Source organism: Channa argus, chromosome 12 (assembly GCF_033026475.1).
Source record: "Channa argus isolate prfri chromosome 12, Channa argus male v1.0, whole genome shotgun sequence".
In the NCBI taxonomy this organism is placed as follows: Eukaryota; Metazoa; Chordata; class Actinopteri; order Anabantiformes; family Channidae; genus Channa; species Channa argus.
In genome coordinates this window covers 2,027,574-2,055,437 of record NC_090208.1, presented here as the reverse complement: position 1 = coordinate 2,055,437, position 27,864 = coordinate 2,027,574, and the positions used below count along the sequence as shown (strand labels likewise).

The following is a 27,864-nucleotide window of genomic DNA, read 5'->3' as shown; positions in this document are numbered from 1 at the left end:
TTTATAAAAAGGTCAGAATAAAAAGAGACCTGTTCATAATGGATGCTGCCATTCACCCAGTGACATCTGGAATCCACTTCCACAGCCTATAGGATCCTTAATAGAACTAAGGGTTTAGAGAATGGAGGGATGTGTGTCAAGTGAATACTGGACAACACAAATAAATGTTAATTACATGTTTATTCTCATGGTCTCATTAAATTTCCAACCTATAAAAGCAATAAGAACTAGAAAAATGTGTCATTATGACATGACAAATATGATGTTAGGGTTCAATATTTTACTTTTATCAACAATTGTTTGAGAACTGAGAAAAGAAATTTTATCATCTGAATTTGATACGTGTAAATCAAATGGCAAAACTGATTTAAATACATTTATTTTACATAATCGATGAGCTAAACATACACATGAAAAAAAAGACCCACATCATTCTACAATAGCTCTGGGATTCTGTTCTGTGGATCAATGAAACAAAACTAACTTTTCAGGCCTATGGATGAGTGGCCGCCTGGAAAGAGAAGAATGAAGCCTATGCTGAAAGGAACAGTGATGCTCTGTCCGTAATAATAATTGTTTATTACATCTGTTTATTCCCAGGGTCCCATTATATTTATATGTAACGACAATAAGTCATCCCTTTTCTTAAACCTTTAAATTGTAACTGCTAAAAAAAAAAAAAACTTGATAAAACAAAATCTCTAACTGTGTGATTTGCCTGAAATGATTTAGAACTGATGAAAAAATTAAACAAGCAAAACAACCATGTCAGGAATGAACAGTTATTTTATTTTATTTTCTGTATGTGAATATACATTTAAATCAAACAGCAAATCTGATTTAAATGCATCTCAATGCATCATCAGCTGAACAAAAACATGAAGAAATAAAATAAAAATCACATAATTCCAAATCAAAACTGGTTATTATCAATAACTACACAAATTATGAGCAGTTCATTATCAAGGATTTAGAAACAAACTAAGCAATTACCATTAAAGGATAAGTCTAGTCTTTTTCTAAATTACTGTCAACAATCCCCATCCAGACACTAATAGGTGAAAAGTTTGCATCTCTGAAGTGACACATTGCTTCTAATAACTACTGAAATCTGTCAGTCTCTAAATTAGATCAGTTTATTCTTCTGTACTGCAGAAATCTGTTATTATCCTCATAACCTTAAAAATACACCAGTAAACACATTAGCCAGACACACAGCTACACTGGGTGAAATGTTTCTTTAGTAAAAAATGTAAAATCCCCCAAATTAATAAATATTCCACCTCAAATTGTATGCAGCTGACAGACACACCTCAGACCACTGTACAGGTAATGGGATCTTCAAGCATTTGTACATTTTATTTTCCAACCAAACATTTGGTAATGTAATGAACATTGCACTTGGTAAAGCAGTGTCTGGCTGATACTGGACATTGAAGAATTTCAATTCATTTTTATTTGTTGTCACAATACATTGTTTGTTTTTCCCACAAAAACATGTTTTTTTATACTTTTAACCACATTTACGTAAGAACTTAATAAATAGTCCATTGTACAAATGAACAAAGGACAAATGCATGTCCACAATGTCATTATAAAGGAAATTATAAAGGATTTCTACATGTAACAAACATCTCCAGTTGTCCTATGATCTGATCATCTTTGTTATGATGTGGATCACATTTATATGCAAGTAAAGAAGAATTAATTATTCCATTAAACAAATAAACAGTTTTAAAAACCATTTAAAAAATAAATTTTTTGTAAAAAAACAATTGAATCTATTGATGAAATAAATGCAGTGTTGAGTCAGTTACTGTCAGCATCTACATAAACAACACATTCTCATGCCACAGCATCAGACATTGATTTGGGTATTTGGGAGTTTTTTGGGGGAGGGAAGGGCTGTTATGACAATGCAGAGAGGCGTGTAGGACTGGATCTCTGCATCCTAGGCTTAACTCTGGATTGTCATACTTTTGGTTGTTTAATAAAACCAGCCATATTTCTGGATAAGAAAGCTGCACCATCTAAAGTAGGATGGATGCCATCTCTCCTAATCAGCCTAGGTTTTCCCCAAAAACGTTTCCAATTGTCTATGTAGCCCACATCGTTTGCTGGACACCACCTAGACAGCCAGCGGTTGAATGACGACATGCGGGTGTACATGTCGTCACTGGTCAGATTTGGCAGGGGGCCAGAGAAAATTACGGAGTCCGACATTGTTTTTGCAAAGTTACACACCGATTCAACATTCATTTTAGTGACCTCCGATTTGCGTAATCGGGCGTCATTAACTCCCACGTGAATAATAATATTACTGTATTTACGTTTATCTTTAGCCAGGAGTTCAAATATGATTCAACGTTGCCTGCTCTGGCCCCAGGAAGACATTTGACTACGGCCGCTGGAATATTTAACTTAATATGTATAAGAACGGGTCTCTCAGCAGGTGTGTCACTAACTGATGAAATCGATTGGAAACGTGAACCGACTGGTGGTGGACCTCGGGCATTGGATGTTTAGCATTGGATCTCTTACGAACCATCACCCAGCCAGCTTGACTTCCCAGCTGTTCGGGAACTGCTGGGGGACAGCTAACTGGGTTACGCTAGGTCGATCTGCATCAGCTACTGGGGCCTGAATAGCTGGCTTATTTTCCATGGTGCAGGGCTGTGCTTCCAATTACTGCGCAATGTGAGCCTTACTTCCAAAGCTTGTTACAGACAACTCTCTCGCTACAGAAACCACAGGAAAAACTAGACACAGAGATTTCAACTGTCCTAAAGAATCCAACATTTTGTGTAGATATCCTCCATTACTTCATGTAGCACTGACAGCAGTGCTGAGATATTCATCTCTGAAGGTTGTTGAGTGAGCCTCACCTTTCTAACCAATCAGAAAAGAAAATCCCTGTGCATCACACAGTGATGCAACAGGAAATCTTGTGTGTATCTATTAGATGCCATCGGCAGAGGTCATTTTGGACACATTTGGACACCGTCTTGAATGTGTTGGTGGGCTGTTGAGATACTTAAGAGTACTGAAAAGTATTCCAATCTAGTCACAGCTGTGGGGTTTTGCTCTAGTGTGAACCTGTTTATGGACATTTAGATTACCCATTGTGTTGAAAGCTTTCCCACAATGATCACAGCTGTAAGGTTTCTCTCCAGTATGTACAAATTTATGTCTTTTCAGACTACCTACTGTGGTGAAAGTTTTACCACACTGGTCGCAGATGTATGGCCTTGCACCTGTATGACTTCGTTTATGGACTCTTAGGCAACGTTTTTGAGTGAACATTTTCCCACACTGATCACAGATGTATGGCCTTGCTCCTGTATGAATGAGTTGATGGATTATTAGGGAACGTTTCTGAGCGAACATCTTCCCACATTGGTCACAGCTATACAGTTTCTCTCTAGTATGTACAAATGTATGTCTTTTTAGACCACCCACTGTGGTGAAAGCTTTATCACACTGATCACAGATGTATGGCCTTGCTCCTGTATGAATGAGTTGATGAAGTTTTAGGGAACTTTTCTGAGTAAACATTTTCCCACATTGGTCACAGCTGTATGGCCTTGCTCCTGTGTGAATTAGTTGATGTGTTTGCAAGTTAGTTTTCTGATTAAACATTTTCCCACACTGGTCACAGCTGTACGGTTTCTCTCCAGTATGTACACGTTTGTGTGTTTTTAGACTACCTGCTGTGGTAAAAGCTTTTCCACATTTGCTGCAGCTGTATGGTTTCTCTCCACTATGAACACGGCTATGGATGTTTAGATTACTTACTTTGCTGAAAACTTTACCACATTGGTCACAGCTGTACCGTTTCTCTCCACTATGTACATGTTTCTGTTTTGTTAGATGTCTGAATTTGTTGTAAGATTTCCCACATTGTTCACAGTTGTATTGGTTCTCTCCACTGCCAACTCTCTTAGTCCTTTGCTTCGATGATGTTCTGAAGGCTTTGGCACATTGCTGACAGCGGCGACGTTGTGTTTTTTTTGCTCTGCTCTGGTTCTAAAGTGACACACAGAAAGAAAAAGAGAGAACATTAGGTTGCATAGTGGCATTAGCTGTATAAACCATGTAGCACACATCACATAAGGTCAAAAAAGGCAAAGGAATGTGTCCCCCCGCCGCCCCCCCCCAAAGACGACATCACATCCTACTCAGACTACTATAAGCCTGTTTCACATATGAACATGATACCTTGACTATGACAGTTGAGTGACAGAAACACCATCAACACGTCCACTCGCTCGCTTTTAATCCTCCCGACAATTTGGGTCAGAGCAGTGTGCTACACGCATGAGCTCAAGAGCATAATACGGACATTGCACTAGGGGAATCAAAGGATGTATGGCCTGTGAAAATGAAAATGTCAGTAGTGTCTCATTTTGACATTTTCGTTACCACAGGTGCCGCCTCCTAAAAATATCTGGACAATGTCAGAATTCCAGTGCATGTCTAAAAGGGGCTTAAGAAAAACAAGACTGGTTCTTTTGAGGGCAGAATGGTAGTGGAAGGATTAGCGTGGACACACACACAAACACACACACACACACACACACACACACACACACACACACACACACACACACACACACACACACACACACACACACACACACACACACACACACACACACACACACACACACACACACACACACACACACACACACACACACACACACACACACACACACACACACACACACACACACACAGGTCACCAATTAGATTCTTGGCTAAAAACCTAGATAACAAAGTCGACTCTCTACACCGACTTACTAAGGCGGCAGGTCATTATACAATTTGTACAATTTATTACCAAAGGCGATCAACAAAAAACAAAAACAACAAGAACTGTGGCCAAGCAAGCAAGACTGTTGGGTAAGGTGGCTTTCGATAAAGGCTACATTGCAGTAATCGATGTATGTGTGGTTTAATCAGAGTTTAAACTTAGGCATTCTCACATTCACTTTTAGGTGAAAAGGTTTGAGTTCCATAAGACCCGTTACCATATTCAAATTTTACAAACAACCTCGGTCCCACCTCTCTGTTAACATGCCATATTTTCAATTTAAAATATGATCCACTTGCAATTTTGTAGCAACAGCAGGTCACAACAACTCTCACACAGCAATCTTCTGTGTTCTGCATATTGATGACTAAGTAAGATTTATGGAGACAGTAATACATACCAAAAAAAGAGACTTTCCCACTTGTGATAGATATGGCACAGAAGACTTAGTAATAGTAATAATTCTTAGACCCTCATCCGAACCTCATACTGGTTGACTTTTGCAATAGGCTGTGTCTGCATGATCCCTGGAGAGAGAAAACCCCTAATAACAGACAGTTTATCTGGTATAAACCTGACACCTCAAGCAAATACAGAATAGATTTCTGGTTAGTGACAGACAGGATGCTTAGTCAAGCTTCCAAATGTAATATATCCCCAACACCATTTACAGATCATTGATGCATTGACCTATTAATACCACCTTCACCTCACCTTGCTACACATAAATGATACTGGAAATGTAACGCCAACCTTCTATATTCAATCTCTTTTAGCAAACAATTAAAAACCTGCAGGAAGAGGAAAATATTACAAGAGATAAATTCGATATGTATCAAATCAATGCTAACAGACTCTCTCCCTCCCAGAAAGCTTTAAACAAGGTCTCATCATTCTTATACCAAAGCCAGGGAAAAATAACAAGATTCTAGACAACTATCAACCAATCTTATTATTAAACTGTGATTATAAGTTGATGACATACATTTACACTAAGATTAAAAACCCGACTTAATCAGGATTTGGATTAAACTTTTGTAATATAATGGAATGTTTTATAATGGTACAGCTAGTTCAGTAGCACTTTCCCAGGGCACCTGCCCACATAATTTACACCACATCAAACAGCTTTTTGGAACTACAGATATGTGTCATGTAAAGGTAAGTCTCTGTACTTACAGCACTGGATGGATAAAAACCTCTGCTCAATATGCCATTTGCTAAACGATCAGGGATACTGGTTGAACTATGAAAACTTTGGCACCAAATATGACTTAGTTTGCACCTGCACTGAATTTGACAGAGTAATCAAAGCTATTCCTGATCCAGTTAAAAAATTAATCAAAACAGTGGACAAACAGTCTTGCGCTCTAAATATATCATTGCTTCAAAATGATGGGCAACATGTCTCATTTCAAGGAACCACAAATAAATGGATGCACAATCACCTGAACAATGAACTATTCCTAATCAGATCAAATAGAGACTCCATAATAAACCTGTTTTCAGATTTAGAATTCAAAAAACTAAGAACTATTTATATTACTTTTCGTGTAAGTCTGAAGACAAAGGAAATACACTTCTAAATCCCCAATAGTATTTATCCATCCAGTGAACTGCCAAGAGTTTTTACATCGACCACAATAACTGTAGCTCTGTGATACCTAAACAGAGAATACAGATTTTGGAAAGATTTCCAAGACTGGCAAGATTCAACTACTTGCTCCACCTAAAAGGGAAGATATTATTTTTGCTATTATCTTTCTCCCTCTCTCTGTCCCTTTCTGCAAGTGTCCCCGAGTTTGGAGCTGTGTGTTTCCAGTGTTCTCCTACTAACCTAATGTTTTGTTGTTCTTTTCTTTTCTTTCTCCAACTTGGCCGCCCACCCTGAGCCTGGGTGTGCTAGAGGTTTTTTTGTTGTTAAATGGTAAATAGCTACTTATATAGCGCTTTTATCCAAAGCGCTTTACAATGTTGTTTCCCATTCACACACACACACTCACACACTGATGGCAGTGGCTGCCATGCAAGGTGCTCACCTGACCCACCGCTTGCTAAAGGGAGTTTTTCCTCTCCACTGTTGCCAAGGGCTTGATCATGGGGGATTTATTGGGTTTTCTCTATATATGTCTAAAGACTTTATTCTGTAAAGTGCCTTGAGGTGGCTTTGTTGTAGTGGCACTATAGTGGCATTATATAAATAAATAAAGTTAGTTATTTTGAAGGATAAGAGAAGTGATTTTGTACTAAACCATGTGCTATTGCTGCCAAAGTTTGTCATCCATGCATCCAAATGGAGGAAACAAAAACCCCTCTTCTCTATTTTTAAAAAAGGACCTTGTGGACAATCACCTCAGTGCTTTGAGACTGATGAGGAAAAGACAGGCAAAGTGTCTTCTTAGAATCTACGAAGACATTGGAATTTTTAGTGACCTGTTGTTCCATCCAATGTGCCTTTCATGTGAGAAATAATACAATTTACCATGTTTATTGTTCTGCAACCAAAAAAGGGGGAAAGCGTCGGTCTACGCATGCGCAACGCGGGAAATTTCCCGAATACCTGATTTCCTAGTTTTCTCTTGGATCACCGGCTTTAAGATGACAGCAGGAAACACCGAGACAGTTCTGTCTTTTTAAGGACACAATTAAAAACCTGAACATAAACCTCTGACCTTCTTTAGTCTCGTTGTAAGGCCGTTTTTACCCATTAACTCATCATCACTAACCTGGTCATCGCTGGGACCTGCGGGTTCTGAGGTCTGATGGTTCGGGTCCTCGTTTTCCTCCTTAATTTCGACCTTGTATAGAACCACATTGATGAAATCCGGGTCCTGGTTCTCCTCTTTTATTTCATTCTCGTCCTGGTTGGTGAAGTCCGCGTCCTCGTTCTCCTCCTTAATCCTACTGCTTTTGCAGTGGTCCCGATAGGTGAAATCTGAGTCCTGGTTCTCTTTAATTTCGCTCTTGATGTGGGCCTGGTGCACAAAACCCGGGTCCTGGTACTCCTCCTTTATTTCTCTGTTGTAGTGATCCTGGCCGATGAAATCCGGGTCCTGGTTCTCCTCTGTCATTTCGCTCTTGAAGTGGGCCTGGTGGACAAAATCCGTGCTGCTCTGGTTATTAAAATCTGGATCATTCTCTTCCTTAATTTTGCACATGTTCTCGTGAAGGGCGAGGTCCGGGTCCTGGTCCTCCTGCTTCATTATTTTTATTTCATTAGTTCTGTTCGATCAAAAACAACAACTCTCCGCTCTGACTGTCGCCTCTGTGTTCCCGCGATCTCACACAATCTCACGATAACTACGAACAGGACCGGGAACTGACCCGTCGCGAAACCCCGCCTCTTAGTTACTGTTGCTAAGCTGTGAAAACATGGCTGACGATGTGTCAAACACGATGTTTCAAACATGTAGAACAAATAAAAACAGCCTCCACCTTATGTCCAGTTCATGTTCAACGTTTATTTAAAAATCTTCGCAAAATCCAATGTTTGAAGTTTGTATTTATAACACTGCAGAGCTTGAAGCAGCAACAGTGTTGCTGAATGTGGCCTCAGTATTTGTGATATGGTAAAGCTCAATTTTAGTTTCTTGTAGCATCTCTGTTTGCCTGCTCTTTACACGAGTTATCTGTTGGTGTTCACATTCTCTGAGTTTATTAATAAAGGTTTACTTTACCATATTCTCTCCAAATCTTCCTACCTGTGACAGGCTGCTATGGACGCTGCTCTCACCTGAAGCTCCATCCAATGATGCGTTGTCTTCACCAGCATTTTGACATAACCTACACTCATTATTGTTTAGCAGCAAGATCTTTTTTAATGATAAAACAGAATAATAACTATTAATAAAGTTAACAAAGAAGTGCCACAAAACAAAATGCAACGTTTTTCCTCCCCCTGAATAGAACCCCTCATAAGAGCATATATTTAAAAATCAGGTTTTGTCTCAAGCACATCTGGTGGAAATAATGAAGGGCTTCAGAAGTTGCACCAGGTTTGTTTGAGATAAAACACATCATAGAGGTTTGCTGAGTGTCATGTTTGAAATATGGCAAAAGCATTGCCAAAGTTAAGCGGTCATTGTCTTTCACAAACAGGAGAAAAGACACGTAAGATGGTGAAGGCACTGGATGTTTCTAGTTGGAAGCTTAATTAACTAGTTCACAGTTAAAATAAAATTGGCTACGGTACCTGAATATGGCAGAAAACAGAAGCTATCAAAAGCTGCAACCAGATTTCTGAGGAGGCAGGTGGCGAGAAACCCCTGAGTGGCAGGTAAAAGCACTGCAGAAAGATATGGTGGCAACAGGCACAGAGGTTTCAGTTTGCACAGTAAGACACCAACTAAACCCTGAAGGTTTCCATGCCAGAACTATAAGACAAACACTGCTACTGTCCCATAAACCAAAGAAAAGTCAGCTCCAATATGTTCAGAATCATAAACAAGCTGCAGAAGCTTTGTGATTCTATTCAGGTTTTCTGTGAGGAAGCTGAAGCTTAGACAGAATTGGACCTTCCAACAGGATGAGGGCACAAAAGGTTTTTAGGCTACAAAGTTTTTAACTACACAATTCTAATCAGATTGCTCCCAGGGACTAGCCTAAGGTTATAGTCAATATTTTTGGAAAACATTAAATCAATATTTTTTTTTGCCTGATTTGTTATTGTGTATTGCAAGATTTGTATACGGTGTGGAGAAGATGTTTAAAGAATTTTGGTTAAGAATTTTTTTCCAACACCACACAAGTTACTTCACAATTCTGACTGATGGCACCAGCAGCTGCAATGTTCAGCCCAAGATGAAAACTTTAAGTTGCTGCCTGAATGATACTGGAAATTCAAACTAATTATATGAAAAATGAAATAAACTAAATTCACGAAGTAACAAACTGACATTATATGTGCTTCATCCTTGCACTCAACGTTTAGAAAGGTAAACGCAGTTATCAGTAATAAAATGGATGATGGGCAACAATGGTAAATGCTTTTAAGAAAAACTTAATTCTCTGAAAAATTCTAGAAGATCAGCTCTGGCAGCAACAATTTGGTTTTTGGCTCGTCCCTTCAGGGGTCACCACAGAGGAATGTGTTCCACATATTGATTTAGCATGTGTTGGCATAGGCCCTTCCTGCCGCTAACCTCCCATTTTATGCAGGCTTGGGACTGGCACCAGGGTGGCACTTGGTGGCTGGGCAGGGCCACACCTGGTGGGGTGGGATTCTAGCACACGGCCTTCTGCATCCCAACCCAATGCCCTACCACTGAGCCACCAGGCCCCAAATAGTAGAATTTACAAAACTATATTAAATGATTTTATTTTTTAATCAGACAGGCAAAATCTCTGATGTCAGTTCTGCTTTTACAGAATAACAGCAGTTTTTGAGGGAGACTTGACCCTAATTAAGAGCAATCACACAACCAGTAAAAGTCTACTGTGTGTGCACTTCACCGAGCACAGCAAACAGTTTACATTTGATTGCTTCCAGTTAGTCGGCTGGTAAGCTTGCAGAGTGAATCCACAATAGCAAAGGCAAAGGTGGTGTACTCATCACTGCGCTTGAAGCTGGCATTTAATGAGAGACCAAAGAAATATGTTTTGCCATCTGCTCGATACCTAAAGCTGTAAGAGCTTCAATAATATCCTGTCGTCTTGTTCTCCTTCTTCCGTTTTTTGCTGGCCGGTGGAATGCTGCACTGGGTATCGCCTTAGCCAAAGGACACTGGAACAGGGGTTTAACATCAGAGTGGTTTCTGAAATGTTGTCAACATGGACACTCAGCAACATGGATAGAAGGATACATTCCAATACTGCCAAAATATGCTCCTAAAAGTTACTGAACTTGTATTGGCATATAGAGCAAAGAGACACTTTTACCTGGCTCCGTGTTTTGACTGTCGCACCATGTGTAATGAATTGCTACTATTCTGGAAAGTGGAGGAGGGTGGGGCAGTGGCAGCGGGGGACTGGGACAATACACTGCCATAGACAAGTCACACTCAACATCTGTCCGGTCCAATCCAGTTTTTTATGAAATGTCTTCAGATAGTTATAAAAAATATGTTCCCAGTCCACAATAACCATTGACAGAGACACTGTTGACACAGGTGATTAGTGGTCCCTTGGTTATAAAATATTTACCTACCGATATGTATAGTCAATGTACTCCTGCCATTGTGACAAGATTACTGCAAGTTACTGTACTTCTGGATGTTGCTCATTGCCTCCCTCATTATGCTGTTTGTTGCTTCCCGTCGCTTCTTGTCCTCTTCTTCTTCATTCTCCAGAACTTGGTCAAGGCAGTTGCCTACCAGCCCTAAGCCTGGTTCTGTTGGAGGTTTGTTCCATTAAAGGGAGTTTTTCTCTCCCCCAGTGCCTGGTGCTGCTCAGGAACGGATTTGTTGGGTTTCTCTATAATGCTCAAAGGTCTTGAGCATACATTTATTGTGTTTACATGGGCTTAAATAATCACATTACAGTTGACTCTCTCAGGAAAGCGGATTTATTGACTGCAGCCACAGTCGGGGTGTGTGTCACATTAACTTAAGATGTAACTAAAAGTTCACTCTGTATTCAAAATACAAAACTAGGATTTCCAACAACACAAATGTTATCCATTAGTAAAATATAAATGTCGGGGGGGGGAGGTTGACTGGTATAGCTTGTAGAAAGTAGCTTCAGAGAACATTACCAGAATTTGTAAGTCCAAACCTAGGTGGGCATTGTTTCTATTTGATTTAAGATACACCAGTGTGCCACTTGATAGACACTATTTATCAAGTGGCTCATTAGTGCTGCCAACTACAGTTGGGTGCAAAAGTTTGCATCCCCCTGAAATGGCAAAAGAGTACAACAAAGCAATGTTTTTATTAAAATAATATTAATGCACATTTAGCTACTGCAAATGTTCCTTCATCAGTAGTTAATATTTTTTAATAATTTTCAAACTTTATAGTAAAATAATAAAAATACGTCTTAATAATGCTTCTTTCGAATGATAAAAGAATCTTTGTTTTTGTGAATGTGCATTATTATTATATAAGGTTTAGGCAATTTCAATCTAAAGAAATGCATTTAACACTGAACCTAATGTAATAATAATGCACCTTTATAACATCATCAGCTTTTAGTTTTATTTAATGACATGTTGGTCTTCTACAGAAGACATCAGTAATACAAGTGGGGAAAAAAGAAAAAAAAAACGACAGGAATTCACAAAATTGTTGTCAGTAAAATCTGTCACCAAACATCTGATGTACAAATTACTCACAGAAGGTTAAAATCCCACATCACATCAGATTTCTTCTCCAACCAAACTCCAACCATCTTTTCCCTAATATGATCTTTCTGTTGTCTGGAAGATGTAGTAATAATGTCCTGTCAATAGGTGGCACATTTCTGCTGCTAAATACTTAAAGGTAGATATAAGATGAGATTTGTCCAAGATGTCTGTTGCCATTGACCCAGTGACATCCAGGGTTGGTAATAGAGTAGATGGTTTAAATAATGGAGGAGAAATAAATTATTACTGAACAAGTCAAATATTACTCTCATGAAATAATTATAAATAATTAGACAATAAGTAAATTATGAAGTTCACTCCTGAGGTCTCATTAAATTTCAAGCCTGTAACAACATTATAAAGGAAAAACAAAAAAAGGTTAATGTCATGCTACACTGTTTTACAGTTATCAAATCTACAACTTTGACTATGGACTGAAATGTTTCAGACCTGGTGAAATGAAAAAAAAACAACCATGTTAGAAAAAGTGATTTTAATTTACATGTAAATAGATTGGCAGAGCAAATTTAAATGAGTTTATCATAAATCATCCATGATCAAAACAAAAACTTGAATAAACCAAAATGACAAAAGTCAGTATTAAAATACATTGTTGTATTAATGGAGTATTTGTGCCTTTGTAATTTAAATACAGTTTAGAACGTACTTCTATAATGTACTTCAACTTGAGATTAAAACTTGACATGGTACGTCTACTTGTACTGGAGTATATTTTGGGCAATTATTTGCACTTTTACTTAAGTATTGAGTTTGTTTACTTCTACCACCTAAATGAAAAGGTCATTATCAAACAAATCATTGAGGAATTAACATTAAACGATACCTGTTGCCCCCCAGATTCATGGTACAGACACTAAAACAAGTTTGTTGTGTGTTTCTAATTACAAGTGATGTCTGTAAGATTCTACCATGAATTAGTTTTCTAGACTAGTTGCTTTAGACCTCGGTTGTTGTCCAAACAAGACACAGCTTCACTGGTGACATATTTCTTGACTCCACAATAATAATAAATAATCCTTCCACACATTTCATTAGCATGTGCAGTTGAGTGGTTTAGAGTGACTGGGCAAAACTTTTTCCCCACAAAAACATTTTAGAGTGAGAAAGATGTCACACAATGGAGTGCAGAGTCTGGCTGATACTGGTCCTGTTAAAATGTATTGTGACAACAAATAAAATTGTAAGTAATTATCTTTTAACAGAAGTGCCAACAAAGTGGTGTTATAAGCTGCACAAATAACTGTCCATAAACATGAAAACTGTTTTTTAACAAGGAAAGGTTTATGTCCATTATGTCACTCACTATAAAGCAAATTAAAATGTGGCTTTTCTGGTTGTCATCTGACAATAACGTTGGGAAATAATTTCAATAGATAAGGTCAAAACCCAAACATCTTCAATATGATATGGAAATCATTTATATTTAAAATTTCTTAGTGATATATATATATATAAACAATAACTAGATATACTCAAAATAAATTACCCCCAATAAAAATGAGGTGTATTGGCAAAATCTACAACTTTCAGTTTGCAATTCATTAGTTGCACCAGGAGTGAGATAGAACACAACAAATACCTGAACTGGGTAAGTTGAAATAATAGTTAATACAGTTAAGAAAAGACATATTTTCAGTGCATTGCCATGCAGCTGCATGCCCATGAGGAGTGGACTATGATTCCCCAGGAATACTACCAGAAACTGGTGTGTGTTATGCTCATGTTTGCAGCAGGTAATAACAGCAAATGGTATTCTGCTAAGTACTGAAGATGGTTGACATGAAGGGGTTGAGTGAATAAAAGTTGTATTTTGTGTTGACTTTGGAAGAACCATTTGTAACATTAGTTTTGTTGAGCTATTTAAATTGTACTTGTTAAATTTGTTGATTGCAAACAGTTCAGTTTGTAAAGTTTTGCCACACCTCATACAAATCATAAAATAACATGTACATGATCCCAATATAACTTACAACTAAATTATTTAACTTGTGTTTTGAAATTTGCACATTAAATATTTTTTAAGAAACCGATGTAGTGTGCTGTATATTTATGAATTCTCAATACAGCCATTCCATTAGTCCAGCCGCATAAAGGAAAAACCTCATTTTAAATTTACAGTTACACTACAATATAAGCTACATACACTTTGACACAGTGTCAGTTTTTCACTCCTTGGCAGACTGGTCTCAAATCTCTTGTTGCAGCTAGCTAGATTCCAAAACGTTGCATTTTATAGCTTTAATGTTTTCCCAAGTGTAAACTGAAAAGGCTGATCAATCTCATACAGTCAGGACAGATTAAATATAAAGACTGAGGGCAGAAGAAAACAGCTGACCTGTTGGTAGGGGGTTAAACTTATTGACGTTTGCAAAGAATCACCATAATGGTCAACTTACACTTTGTCTGCAATGTGAACATGTTGGTGGGCTGTAAAAATACCTAAAAGAACTGAAGCTTAGCCATTCTAGTCACAGCTGTGAGTTTTGGCTCCAGAGTGAACACGTTGGTGGACATTTAGTCCAGTCCAGAAAGTGAAAGTTTTCTCACACTGACCACAGCTGTATGGTCTTTCGCCACTATGTATACGTTTATGGACATTTAGATTACTTATTCTGGTGAAAGCCTTTCCACATTGCTCACAGATGTATGGCTTTGCTCCTGTATGAATTCGCTGATGGCTTTTCAGCTGACTTTTCTGAGCAAATATTCTTCCACATTCATTACAACTGTATGGTTTCTCTCCAGTATGTAAACGTTTATGGACATTTAGACTACTTATTCGGGTAAAGCTTTTCCCACATTGTTCGCAGCTGTATGGTTTCTCTCCAGTATGTACACGTTTATGTTCTCTTACACTATCTAATGCAGTGAAAGCTTTCCCACACTCGTCACAGCTGTACAGCTTCTCTCCAGTGTGTACACGTTCATGGGTGTTTAGATGACTTAATCGGGCGAAAGCTTTTCCACACTGTTCACAGCTATGCAGCTTGTCTCCGGTATGTAGACGTATATGGATATTTAAGTTACTTAATGTGGTGAAACATTTCTCACATTTGTCACAGCTGTATGGTTTATCTCCTGTATGAACACGTTCATGTTTCTTTAAACGACTTATTGTGGTGAAAGCTTTCCCACATTGCTCACATTTATATGGCTTCTCTCCAGTATGAAAACGTTGATGAATCTTTAGCTCATATGGTCTTTTGAAGGCTTTGTCACATTGCTGACATTGGTGACATTTGATTCTCTTTGTTTGGCAAATTTGCTCCTGAAAGGACAAAGAAAGAAAGAAAGAAAGAAAGAAGGAAGAAAGAAAGAATGTTATATCTCATGGTGATCATAAAAGCTGTAGCAAGGACAAACATGGTGCATGGGCTGGGATTCAAATCTGCAGACTTATGCTCTGCCCATTGAGCCACCAAGCTGCCTTAACATGACTACACAGGTAAAGTTATGTCCACTTGAAATGTGTAAATATGCCAACTCACAAATGATGTAAATGAGAAATATCACTGACACTGACCTTGAAATTGGTGGGAACACCAGGGTTGGTGCTTTGGTGGTCCAGGTCCTCTTTGTTTTCCATTATTCTCCTATTGTAGTGATCATGTTCAGTAGAACCCAGGTCCTGGCTCTCCTCCTTTATTCTGTTCTTGTACTGGTCCTGTTCGATTAAAGTCTGATCCTGGGTCTCCTCCTTGATTATGCCATCGTCGTAATCCTGTTTCATAAAGTCCAGGTCCTGGTTCTCCTCCTTTATTCTGCATTGGTATTGATCCTATAGAGAAAGTAACAATAACAAGAACAAAACAATAACTGACAAAACAAAAAGGTATCTGTAATCAGTACTTCCTTATTTAATGATGTGTTACTAATTAATTAATTACTAATTTGTGATTCATGTCTTTTGAGTATGTGACCCAATCAAACTAAAAGGAGAGAAAAAACAGCAAACTGTGGATTTTAAGATTTAATACACAAATACTAAAAAATTAAAAGATTTCAGTGCCTCAAACATTAAAGAAATAGGGAGACATATATGCGGTTGAATCCAGCTGTTTAGAAAGATTTCAGGAACTAGAAAACTACTCACACTGAAACTACTGCATTTTTAAATTTTCAATTAAACATGCAGCACAATTTTATTATTGGTTATTGACAAAACAATAAAAATGCCTATAAAATTTCCCAGAGTCTGAGGTTTTGACTAGGGCTATACAATATTGGGAAAAACTGACCATTCAATATTGTTTGCCTTGGATATGCAAAATACGTCCCATTTGGAAGGAAACACGCTGGAGTGATTTGGGTGATTTTGTAAGTTAGAGCTGCAAAAGCTTGCCACTAAATTCTCTCCTCCTTCCTTCATTCTTTCTTAAATGTAAAACACCATCATTTAAAACATCTGACATTACTTGAATGTGCAGTGTGGATACAGGTTAGGAAACTGTAGAGTTATTTCCAAGCTACTGAAATGCAAATAGAAGAACAAATTGAAAGGTTAAAATGTTGTGAAAAATTAGAGCTCATAAATTGTCTGTAATCATTTTATTTTAAATGTGAATTTCAATTATGAAGTGTCTGTACAATCAATCAACTCTCAGTTTTATTATTCGTCCCTGTTTTGTTTCAACATGAACATGTTGGTACCTTTCCAAGAAAAAATAAGAACACACAATTTTCTATTTTCTATTTTTTTCAGAGGCTCACAAAAAGAAACATTTTTATGTTGAATTAAAGGCATTAAGCTAATTAAACATTAATGGACTACATTTATAATCCAAAATGTCAATTATTTTCATTTTCATATACAATATAAGGCTTTAATAGTAAGAATCCAGATTTCTTCTCTTTAAATAAAGCAGGGCTATTGATGATACCTCTTGACCCTTCACACGAATTCATGATCCTAAACATTCACTATACTTTTGCCACACAAAAAATATATAAGATTGAATTATCATCCTCATCATCATCATCGACTGTTTCACTTATGAACTCTGGACAATGTTAGGAGAAATCAGCCTCTGACATGTCCGGAGTGGCGTTTCACACAAGTAACACACAGCAGTGTTGAAATTCACTCAATTTGCACATGCGATCAGTGCACACAGGAGGCACAACATGGTAGAAAACTTAAGCTTTGGGAAACTGTTTTGTTTACAACACATCAGAGCAGTGCATTTGCATTCAACATCATGCTGTCTGTGATGGTCTGGATTGAACTTTGTTGTCAAAATTCATTTATTATATATATATATTTTTTTTTTAAAAACAAAGCAGTGTAACTAAAATTTACCACTACCTTTCTCAAGCTATCATACCACTGTCAACTGATGAAGATGAGCATCACATTAGCCGCCTCTGTGCCACCTGCACTGCATTTTAGTGCGTTCCCACCCTTGGTACCCCAAACTACCAAATGGATCACAGGTATCGTTCACAGCTCTACTGATTTCTCCAGTATGAATACACTAGTGCCTTTTTAGGTTCTCGTGACAAGTTTTTTTTTTTTTTTTTATTAGTCACAGTGGTAAGGTTTCTCCACACTATGTTCTGGTGTCTTTTCTAGGTGTTGTGTACAGAAAAAGGTGTGCTTTTAGTTTCCCCACACTGGTTGCAGTTGTACAGTTTCTCTCTGTTATGTACAAGTTTATGTTCATTTCGATTATTTTAGGGGGAGAGTCACACCTGTACGATTCTTTCCGGTGTGAATTCTCTGATGAATCTTTAGACCTGCTGGTGTTGTGAAGGATTTCTCACATTGGTGACAGCTTTGGTGTTTGAATCTCTTTGCTTTGTATCTTAAGGGACATACAAAAAACAAAAAACAAAACAAGAGTTAGTTGTCAATAGTGTACAGTGTAAAGTTGAAAAGATTCTTGAAGCATCTACATAATAATTTATTGGTAAAAATAATGCTTCTGCATTTAAAAATAAAAAAAGTACAATAGAATTTTGCTTGTGTAAATTCTGTATGTTTTAGCAAATTTATAAAATGAATAGTTTTTGGCAGTCTACACTAAAGCTACCACATGGAATTTAAGCTAGCTCTAGTCTGAGACACCAAATCAAAACACGTTGCTCCACCCAGACGCCCCCATGCAGCCGCAATGCAAAACATTTATGCAAATTTGATAATAGTTATAATAATTATATACTTATTAAGCTGAAATCCTGCTTGCTTGTTGCACATTGAATATTTCAGACAAAATATAAGTGAACCAGTTTATGTGTTTGCGTCTTTAGTGTACAGCAAAAGCAAATTGATTCCAATACTTTTGGAAGGAGTTGTTAGTACTTCACAGATCACAGTCATTCAAAGATTAACAGCTTTTGGCTTGTCCATTTCAGAGGTCGTCACAGCAGAACGTGTTCCAAGCATTGATTTGGCATGGCATGAGGTGGCCCTTGGTGGCTGGGCGAGATTTGATTTCGCAGCCTTCTACATCCCAACCTGATGCTCTACTTATTCACAGTCAGTGATGTGTTTTAATTCAAACAGCATCAGGTCTAGGGCATAGAGGAATAAACATCATTGCATAAATATTTTGATCAATGTAACGTGTGTCGATAGGAAATAAGATAGCTGTATCTGGAATCTCAAATGTTGTGCGTACTGCGTGCGCCCGTTCAGTGTGGTCTATAAGCAGTGAAATAGGTACAAGTCCCATTTACAGAGTGCTGCAAACTATACATTCCTGAAACCATTATTTCCATTGGCTACTACGTCATCGTGTCATCACAGGGAATGCACACCATTAGTTGGCTGTAACAGCAGAGAAGTTTCTCGTGGATAACATGGTTTTTAGACTAAACCTTTTGTACCATTTTATTCTTTCGATTCCCCTGCAAACATAAAATGTGAGATTTACTGTCTTGGTGAGTATGTTATGGTTACATATTGAGAAACCTTCAATCTTAAATTGGCTTGTATCTTTGGCATCGTGAGGTTTTCATGAATTAATCATTTGGTTTTACTTTCTCTGAAAACACAGTTTTATCCTGACCATATTATTTCCTGAGGTTCAGAGAGTTGCATCGCTGACACAGGGAACGAAGCAGAGCCTTAACAGCTGCATAAGTTTGGAGGGGAAAAAACTACTATGCATAACAACACAAACATACTCCAACATCAGTATATATTTTCAGCACGTTAGTGCATAAATACATGTGTATGTTTCTACACATTGTTACTAATCTTATGAAGTTTATCACTATGATGTTTGGAAAGGCAATTAAGTTGGTTCACTGCATAAACAAAATAAACTATGGTTACTATTTGATACAAAGCATTTAGAGGCTCAAAAGAAGCTTAAGCTACATTGGCACAAGCTCAAAACACAGCAGAGTGCCCTACAACATGGGGATTGAAATAAGCTATTGTCCAGAGGAAACTTCTTCTTCAGAAAGTTCTTCTCTTTCCTCATATTTCAAGGCTCGCCACTTAGTCATAGAAGCTAGACGTCACTGGCGCTCTGTCAGAACAGCAGTATGTTAGCATCTCCTTTGTTAAGCCAGTCTCCTAACTTTTCCTGATAATGCTTTTGGATAATTGTGACAGTGATCATGAAAGTAGGGCATTTAAGTAGAAGCATTTGATGGTAACTTCTTCATCTAAAACTTATTGTTGAAACAAAAGCTAACGACAATGGTGGGTAAACAACAACAAGAAATGTCAGTGTCTCAATAACTTGTCCTGTGTCCTTGACCATCAATTACAGTTTTAAAGGGACGTCTCTTGCTGTTCACAAGTTTACTTATTGTTGGCTGAGGCATGGTATTCCACTCTTCTTGAAGGACTGCCCTCAGGTCATTGAGGTTCTGGGGTGCAGGGTTACGACCCTCTACACAACGATTCAGCTGATCCCATAAGTTTAGTGACAACATTGGCTGATGCATAGTGTTTCCCTCTGTGTCTCCAACAGCGTTAGCAGCCATCATATCTGCTCAATGTGAATAGACTTTCATCAGAGAACAGCACTGAGGACCACTGGTTCCTCGTCCATTGCAAATGCTCATTGGCCCATGCAAGTAGATGAGGCCTGTGCCTGGTGGTGTGGTCAGGTACATTTACAAAGTTTTAATTTCTTATTTTTTTTATGTTAAAATAATAATAACTCTGCTACGTCTTTATTACTGAGTTCACAGATGGTAGTGGAGTCGTACTGGAGTGCATTATATTAATGCACCCCCCCACCCCCCTTTGCTATAGCCTTACTCACGCTGGTCATGCAGTGGGATAACGTTTGCTGAACCTTTAAGTTGCAGGAAGTTAGTAACATTACCGTTATGCTTAAGTAACATTGGGGAGGTTCACTGCTTATTCCATCAGTTATTCCATAAATGAGCTTGTCAAAATTGACATGCAATACTAGCATTGCCACACTAACAGGGCCTCTCAATCATTTGGCCTGTGAATTTGCCAGGTAGTCGTAGAATAAACGAAGAATAAACACTGACATGTAGGTGTAATGGTGGTTTAACGTGACTCGAAGATTCTATCATACAAAACTTTCACGTGACCTGAAAGTGCCGACTCTTTTGTGGTAAAAAGCTGTAGATCTCTGCAGAAGGCTGTGTGCGGATTTGTTCTTATTTTCTTTTTCTTTTAATTTTTTCATTTTTTGAGCTAACGTTCATTAAAAACGAAAAGGGGTCAGGGTCACAAATGAAAACAGACTGGCCGATCACAGTCACATGCACACCTAGATGTAACTGTTTTAATTTTAGACTAGTTTATTTCTTAACCTACTAAGCAAACTAACTACTCAGTCACATTGCTAATTATTGTGAAAGACATACATTTACAGTTTCAAGCATTTTCAAGCACTAGCTAAACTCCAAGCACAATTCAGACCTTGAATATACAACAAGGATTTCCAGAATGAAGTGGGATGTGGCCAAGGGATTTCTTCTTGCCTTTCCGTGACTCTTCCAGTCTCTTTGTGTCTCTGTAACTCTGCAACTTTCCTGTGAGAACATCCCGTTTGAGGCCTCACGATAGCCAGGTACTGTACTGATTTTTACAGTTAATCACCTTGTCAGAGAACGGCTTCTTACTGTTCAGGCACAAACGACCAAACCTCTGCAGTCCAGGATTCTTATTATATAGGCTATTGTATTGGTGACTATATTTACTGATAATCTGTAATAATTATTCAGAGTATAATAGATTTTTGTCATGCTAATGTTGGCTCTAAACACTGCATTGAGAAGAAAATGTTAAATTTAGGCCTGTTTCTAATTTCATAGCTTATTTGTTTTTGTATATACATTGGTCACTGTGTGGAAAATCGCTGTGGGAAGCTGAACTAAGGTGAGCACCACATGTTATTTGAGAAGCACTCATCTAAATATGTATCCACTAATTCCCCACGACTTATGATCTACCATGTAAAAGCCTCTGTTGATATAGTTATTTCTATTTACTATAACTTCAGAAATTTGAATGGTTATGTATCCGTTTTAAAAACCACCATAACTGGAGATTGTGTTGCTTCTGTGGGAGCTCGGGTCTCTTTCTGTGAAGCTGTAATAAAAGCTGCACAGTGATTTTAATGTGTGAGGAGCGGAGAAATAAGAAGCTTTCTGAATACAGAGTCAGACTCACAATTTTTTAGACTCATTTAAAATTTTACTTCAGAGTCTGGACTCAGAGGACGGGGGGATTATTTTCAAGTGATTTTCATAAAGTGTGTGAATCATCCCTAGAGATCAAAGTTAATTTAACCTAAAAATTCACACCTGCAATGTAGCAACAGGTCTAGGATTTAATTTTGACCAGTCCTGAGTTTAGCTACAAACCATCAAATCATAAAATCCTCTGGTTGGTGCGCTTTGCATTGTGGGAAACACATGGTCGGATACTTTTCTTCGTCCCACTTTGGAGGTTATTGATTAACTGAACTGATTTCACACACACACACACACACACAAACCATCACTAATGCAACCAGGAAACACTGAGACAGTTGTGTCTTTTTAAATACCACAACCAAGACCTGAACACAGAGTCTGGACCGGGTTTAGTTTAGATGTTTTCACATCTGATCTAAAATCAGAAAGACGGGTTAATACCCGGACCCGGTCTAGTTTAGCCTCGTTCCGTTTTTACTCATTAATTCATCAACACTGACCTGGTGATCGCTGGGACCAGCGGCATCGGAACTCCAGAGATCCGGGTCCTGATTTTCCACCTTATTCGTGTTGTTGCATGGGTCCTGATCTGTGAAATTCGGGTTCAGTCTCTCCTTCTTTATCCTGTTCTGCAGAAGGTCCATACTGCCGAAATCCAGGTCCTGGTTATCCTCTTGTATCTGGTCCTGGTCGATAATATCCAGGTCCTGGTTCTCTTCCTTTATTTTGTTATACATCAGGTCTTGGTCCTCCTCCTTTATTTCGCTGTTTTGCCGGTCCTGATAAATAAAGTCCGGGTCCGGGTCCTCCTCCTTCAGTTTGCTCTGGTCAATGAAATCCGGATTCTGATTCTCCGCCATCGCAGTTTTAAAGGTGTTCTGGTCTGGTCCAGTAGCATTGACGTTAGCTCTTGTCTGTCTCATGTGTGTGTAAAATGGCGCCTCTTTGTTCTCGCGGTATCTTGAAGTTCAGTGGACACGAACAAGCTCCGACCCCGTAGTTACTGTTGCTAAGGTGTCAAAAGATGACTTCCTGATTCCAGAAACAACGTGACAACGGAAGCAAAATATTTAATCAATTTCAAAAAATGATACAACTCATATTAAACTTTCACTAATACTAATGCTTGTTGTATATTTCAGGCACAAGTTTCACATAAAATATGAACTGAATGATTCCACACACAAAAAAGCTGCATTCACCTCCTGATTCATACATTCAAGTAGAAAAAATACGAAATAATAAAGTTTAAATTTCAGGCACAACTTAACTACTATTAACAATTACAAAATCATTTGCAAAGATCATTCATTTTCAGTATAATATGTAATTTCTCTGATAACATATGTATTATTTAGGTAGATATTTCGTGTCTGTCCCAATGTTCTGGTTACTGTCAATATTTCTGCTTATTTTAAGCTTTGGCTTTAAAAACCATCATGTTTTATTGTTGAGAAATTACTCAAAAGCTTTGTCAATTTACACATTTAAGAGCAAATCAGAAAATATTCATTTTAAAATATTTTCTATAGGAGTAAAAATTATTATTAATTTTCTTTTTGTACTTTTAAATTTTGGTAAATTTTGGAATGTGGTTGGATTTCTGTGTGCACTCAGGCTTGTGTGGCTGTGCTGGGGCTTTTATCTAAGTCAGTTTGTATGTGAGTGCTCAGGTTTTTCAGTCTCTACACAAAACTGTAACTGTATAATATTTTTGCACATGAAAAATAATATTTACAAAAAATCTGAACGCAAATGTTTTTTATTTTTTACACTAACTATAAGAGCTGAAGCCTCTTTTTACACATGCTACAAAGGGTCGTCTGTATGCAAAGGTTTCCTTTGCCCCTAACTCAGCCTCACAGGCGCTTGCTGCATAGAAACATTTAATTTGAGTAAATACAGAGACATAATATTAATTATATCCACATAGTATTTGTATCCAATAAGCACAGACAGAAATACAGTTATGCTAGTCAACATTTGTGGATCCTCAACCTGGGATACAGCATTTTGTATGGGTGCATGAATCCTTTATTGTATGCAGGCCAATTATTAAACTTACCAAGTATTTACTGATCACTATGGCTTAGATAGTCTAAATGAAAAGTTATGGCTCCAAATATTAGATATCAAAGGTAACTGGTTTCATAAGTTGTCAAATGATCTTTGCTGTACTAAAACTTTGGAAGTATCATCACATATAAACCTTTAAGCTACAGTTCCTACACTTTTCACATGTACAAAGTAGAAGGAAACACCTTCAAATTACAAAGGTGAGTTTAACCTAAAAGATGTGGTTGTAGATCAAACTGTCTAAATACTTTTGTTGAACAGTTTTACCAGATCCTATTAGACCACGCTTCTTAAGCTTTACTGATGAAAAGTCAGAATTTTCTATGTAGTAGAGCCTTATTAGCACAAGACTGGAGACACTGGAGTAGATGATGTTGGAGTTCTTCAGGAACGTTGCCTTTGGATTTTACTGGTCTATTTGCCTACACTTAGTCTCACTAACACCTTGTTCACCTGCAACATGTACGAGCATTGGAGGTAAATATATTAAAATCTGTGTAAAAGAGCTCCACACTACAGTTGACATCTGTTTTAAATATTACAGAATATTTTATTTCAGAAGACCAGAGCAGAGCATCGTAGAGACACTGGAGATCTGTGGATGCAGTGTCTCTCAGCTCTTTTCTTTGTGTTTTGTCAACTAAAGATTAAATAGGTAAGAGAATGCACTGACATATTCAATCAAATTTAACCAACCAACCTGGTGAATTATATATTAAATCATTATGTTTTTATGAAATATGTGATTCTGAGTTAACCACCATATAAAGTGGTTAAAAGTCTTAATGATTTACACAACCATTCCAATCACCTGACTTGCCTCCTGACAAACTATCTGTAGGTGAGGCCCCCAGATAAAATAGTTTGAATAAGTGATGAATCATTTATTTAATCATTCGACTACATCATGTGTTTGAACAGAAAAATTAAACAAATTTACCTTTGTGCACACACAATTCCAAGCATTATCAGCACACAGGCACAGGGATGGACTTGTCTGCTCTAAATAAAATTATTTCTTGGAACACACAATGTAATATACACTTTCAATTAACCAACCTAAAATATTGCAGGTTGAAAGTCATTTACTTTAAATCAGCTCCCGTACAAACCAGTTTATTTACGAAAAAGTTAATCAGGGTGAATTTCAGGAAGCAGGTTTAACCAACCAACTCTGGGCTGTCGAACCCTGAGAGGGGAAACTGAATTTTTGGTTTCAGAAAAGCTGATAAGAGTCAGTTCAGTCAATTCAGAGTTGACCACAGTACTTAAACTACAGTTCACCATGCACATGACAATGTTAGAGGGTAGAGACACTGACTGTAGATATATTTTCTTCTGACCTGAGAAGGAATCCATGGTATATAATATAATTAAATGTGAGGGAAGATTGATTTCTCACACTGAATGATTGATAATAAAATCGATCGCATAAAGATGGGTCTTTGGTAACAAACTAAAAGAGTGCTAAGCAGCACCAAATGTTTTTTTCTAAACTAATATTTTAGGGTTTAAGATTGAGTGAAGGATTTCCCACACTGATCACAACAGTAACGCTTCTCTCCACTGTAAACCAGTCTGTGTTTCTTATGGTCACCTGACCTGATAAAAGCCTTTTGACACTGATCAAAGCTGTATTGTTTTTCCCTCCAGTGTGAACTCTGATGAATTTTGAGATGTGATGGTCAGGGAAGGCTTTGTCACACTGCTGAGAGTGGTGACGTTTTGGTCTCTTTGTGCCTCTGTGTTCCTGTAATGACAAATACACATTCAATTCAATTTTCAATTCAACTTTATTTATAAAGCGCCAATTCACAACAAAGTAATTTCAAGGCACTTTACAGAATAAAGTCAAGACTACAAAGATGTATAGAGAAAACCCAACAATTCCCCCTTGATCAAGCTCTATGCAACAGTGGAGAGGAAAAACTCTCTTTAACGGAAGAAACCCGACTGGTTGGGGTGAATGGAAAGTGGAGAGAGAAAAGAAAAGACAAACAAAACATTGGGCAGGTTGGTAGGACCAGTATCTGCAAATTGGAAAACACACAGCTTCAAAGCTGGGGACACCTGCAGAAAGGGACAGAGACAGGGGGACAGAGAAGGATGAAGACAACTATGCGAGAAAACACAAAGAATTAATGACATACAGTGGTGACAACTGTGGGGTGAGAGGAGAGGAGAGAGGGTCAAGAGGAGGAAAGGAGCTCAGTGCATCGGGGGGTGGGTCCCCCAGTAGTCTAAGCCTATAGCAGCCTATAGCTCTCTACTTTTAACTTTCGTTTTAAAACCTTCCTCTTTGATAAAGCTTATAGTTAGTTATAGTCATGCTGATGTAGGCTTACACTGCTGGGTGACCCACGTCATGCATGGGTGGCGTTAGGTGGTTCTATAAGAGCAGACCATTAACCATTTCCCACTGCCTCACTGCACTGATGCATTAAAGCTCAACAGCCAATCAGAGTGGTCTCTCTCACCGACACCGACGCAGACTGTAGAATACACCACAAAATCTATTGACCATTCACCACCTTAATACTACTACTGTTAATAACCACTCCTCTGTGTGTGTTGCAGCTCAGTCGTCTGAACCAGACATGGTTTATTCCTCAGTGAAACCAGGTAACACCAGCACATGTAAACAGTATGTTACCATGGCAACAGATAAAAAAACTAAGAGCAGCTTTTATTTTGTTGAACTGAAGACACTGGGTTCCAGTCAGACTCTTGTCATTTTATTGCTGATCTGTAAATAGTGTGTATTTTATTTTCATTAAACTATTTTATTCTAGTTCTTGTTGTTTAAATTTTTTATTTTTGATCCAGTTTACACAGTCACAGACTTTGTAGTTTACTCTGACATCTAGTGTTCAGTTTATAATCTTGTTTATAACTGTGAAGCTGCTGCCGTTTCACACGTTTATTCTGTCCTCATCATGTTGTATCTAAAATGTATCTGAGATACCTCAGAGACAAACGACAGATGGAGTCAACAGGTCAGGGGAGCATTATGGGAAATGTAGGATTCAGCATTTTTGTAGTTTGACCCAAACCAGTGTCACTGTGATGTTTTTACCTTGGTCTTCTGATGGTCTTAGCACCATCAGAGCAGTAGAGGAGCAGTACACACAGAAACCAGCAGAGGGAGGAAGATACTGCTCACAGAAAGTTTGGACTGAGGACAGTAAAAAAGTGAGGGGACTCATCTCAGATTCATGTTTCTTGTGTTCAGTGATAGTGACGGGACATTAAACTCTCCACAAGATGATCAGCTGTGTGACAAGAATACTTGTCAGCAGCAGTAACACTGTGGGACTAATAAAATCTTTCTGTAGAATAAAAAAAATCTGAAACATGTGATCGTGCTGTGAGAAGCTGGAACTGATGGTTAAGCGTTGGATTGTTCAGGAAATCACACAACTCCAACATTTAGGACATTTGTTGTTTCTTGGGTTAAGACTAAACTGTTTCTGTGTTTGTAACAGTTTTTAAAAGCATGTGCAGAAGAGTGAAGACATTAGTGATCATGGAAACTTGACACATGCAGCAGACAAACAAATGACTCATTAACATCAGATTAGACCGGAATAACTCTGCATGTTTAGGTGACAGACAAGATTTCCTGTAAGACTGAGCTGTTTGCAGAACAGAGAAAACACATCAGCTGATGTATACTAAGCACAGCCTGTGGTGGTTTTATAGCATCTGACCTGTTCCTCCTGATGGAGAAGCCATATAGACACAGACTAGAAAAAACATTTCCATATGTAAAAGCTCTTTTAATGCTTCAGGACTGATAGGAATTTCCAAGCAAAGCTGAAAATGTCTGAACAGTTTTTGCTGAAATAGTTGAAACTTGTATACAAAGAATAGTATAAAATATTGAAGAAAACTAAATATTGAAAAAAGCCAAAAATAAGCTCAACTGGTTTCTAAGATGTTTACAATTTATGCTATTAATACTACAGATAATCCTGTTTGACATTAGAATCTCAGTAGGTTATTGCAGAGCTATTTACATCTCAATGTA

The 27,864-nt window shown here is 37.9% G+C and overlaps 1 protein-coding gene across 3 annotated transcripts; it reads right to left on the bottom strand.

The window, feature by feature from the left end:
- Window positions 1-767: 767 nt before the first annotated feature.
- LOC137136974 (zinc finger protein 678-like) lies at window positions 768-22,697 on the bottom strand. Of its 3 annotated transcripts, XM_067522797.1 has the most exons (4): window positions 22,259-22,399; window positions 17,811-17,923; window positions 15,643-15,897; window positions 11,305-15,387 (listed from the first exon to the last, which is right to left on the bottom strand). In XM_067522797.1, exons 3-4 carry the CDS (start codon window positions 15,847-15,849, stop codon window positions 14,584-14,586), a joined length of 1,011 nt encoding a protein of 336 aa, XP_067378898.1. In that variant the 5' UTR covers window positions 15,850-15,897; window positions 17,811-17,923; window positions 22,259-22,399; the 3' UTR covers window positions 11,305-14,583. The 3 variants fall into 3 exon arrangements, with proteins under 3 accessions (XP_067378897.1, XP_067378898.1, XP_067378896.1); XM_067522795.1 differs by lacking the exon at window positions 17,811-17,923 and having other exon boundaries at window positions 22,259-22,697; XM_067522796.1 differs by lacking the exons at window positions 11,305-15,387; window positions 15,643-15,897; window positions 17,811-17,923; window positions 22,259-22,399 and adding exons at window positions 768-4,026; window positions 7,543-8,095.
- Window positions 22,698-27,864: the final 5,167 nt, after the last annotated feature.

Bases quoted from the DNA above. Each gene is read 5' to 3' on its own strand.
- LOC137136974 (XM_067522795.1), bottom strand. From the start codon at position 22,681: ATGAGACAGACAAGAGCTAACGTCAATGCTACTGGACCAGACCAGAAC. The intron at 15,898-22,258 runs GTCAGTGTTGAT...CTTTCTCTATAG, and splicing joins CTGGTCCCAGCGATCACCAG to GATCAATACCAATGCAGAAT. The intron at 15,388-15,642 runs GTCAGTGTCAGT...TTGTCCTTTCAG, and splicing joins GTGTTCCCACCAATTTCAAG to GAGCAAATTTGCCAAACAAA.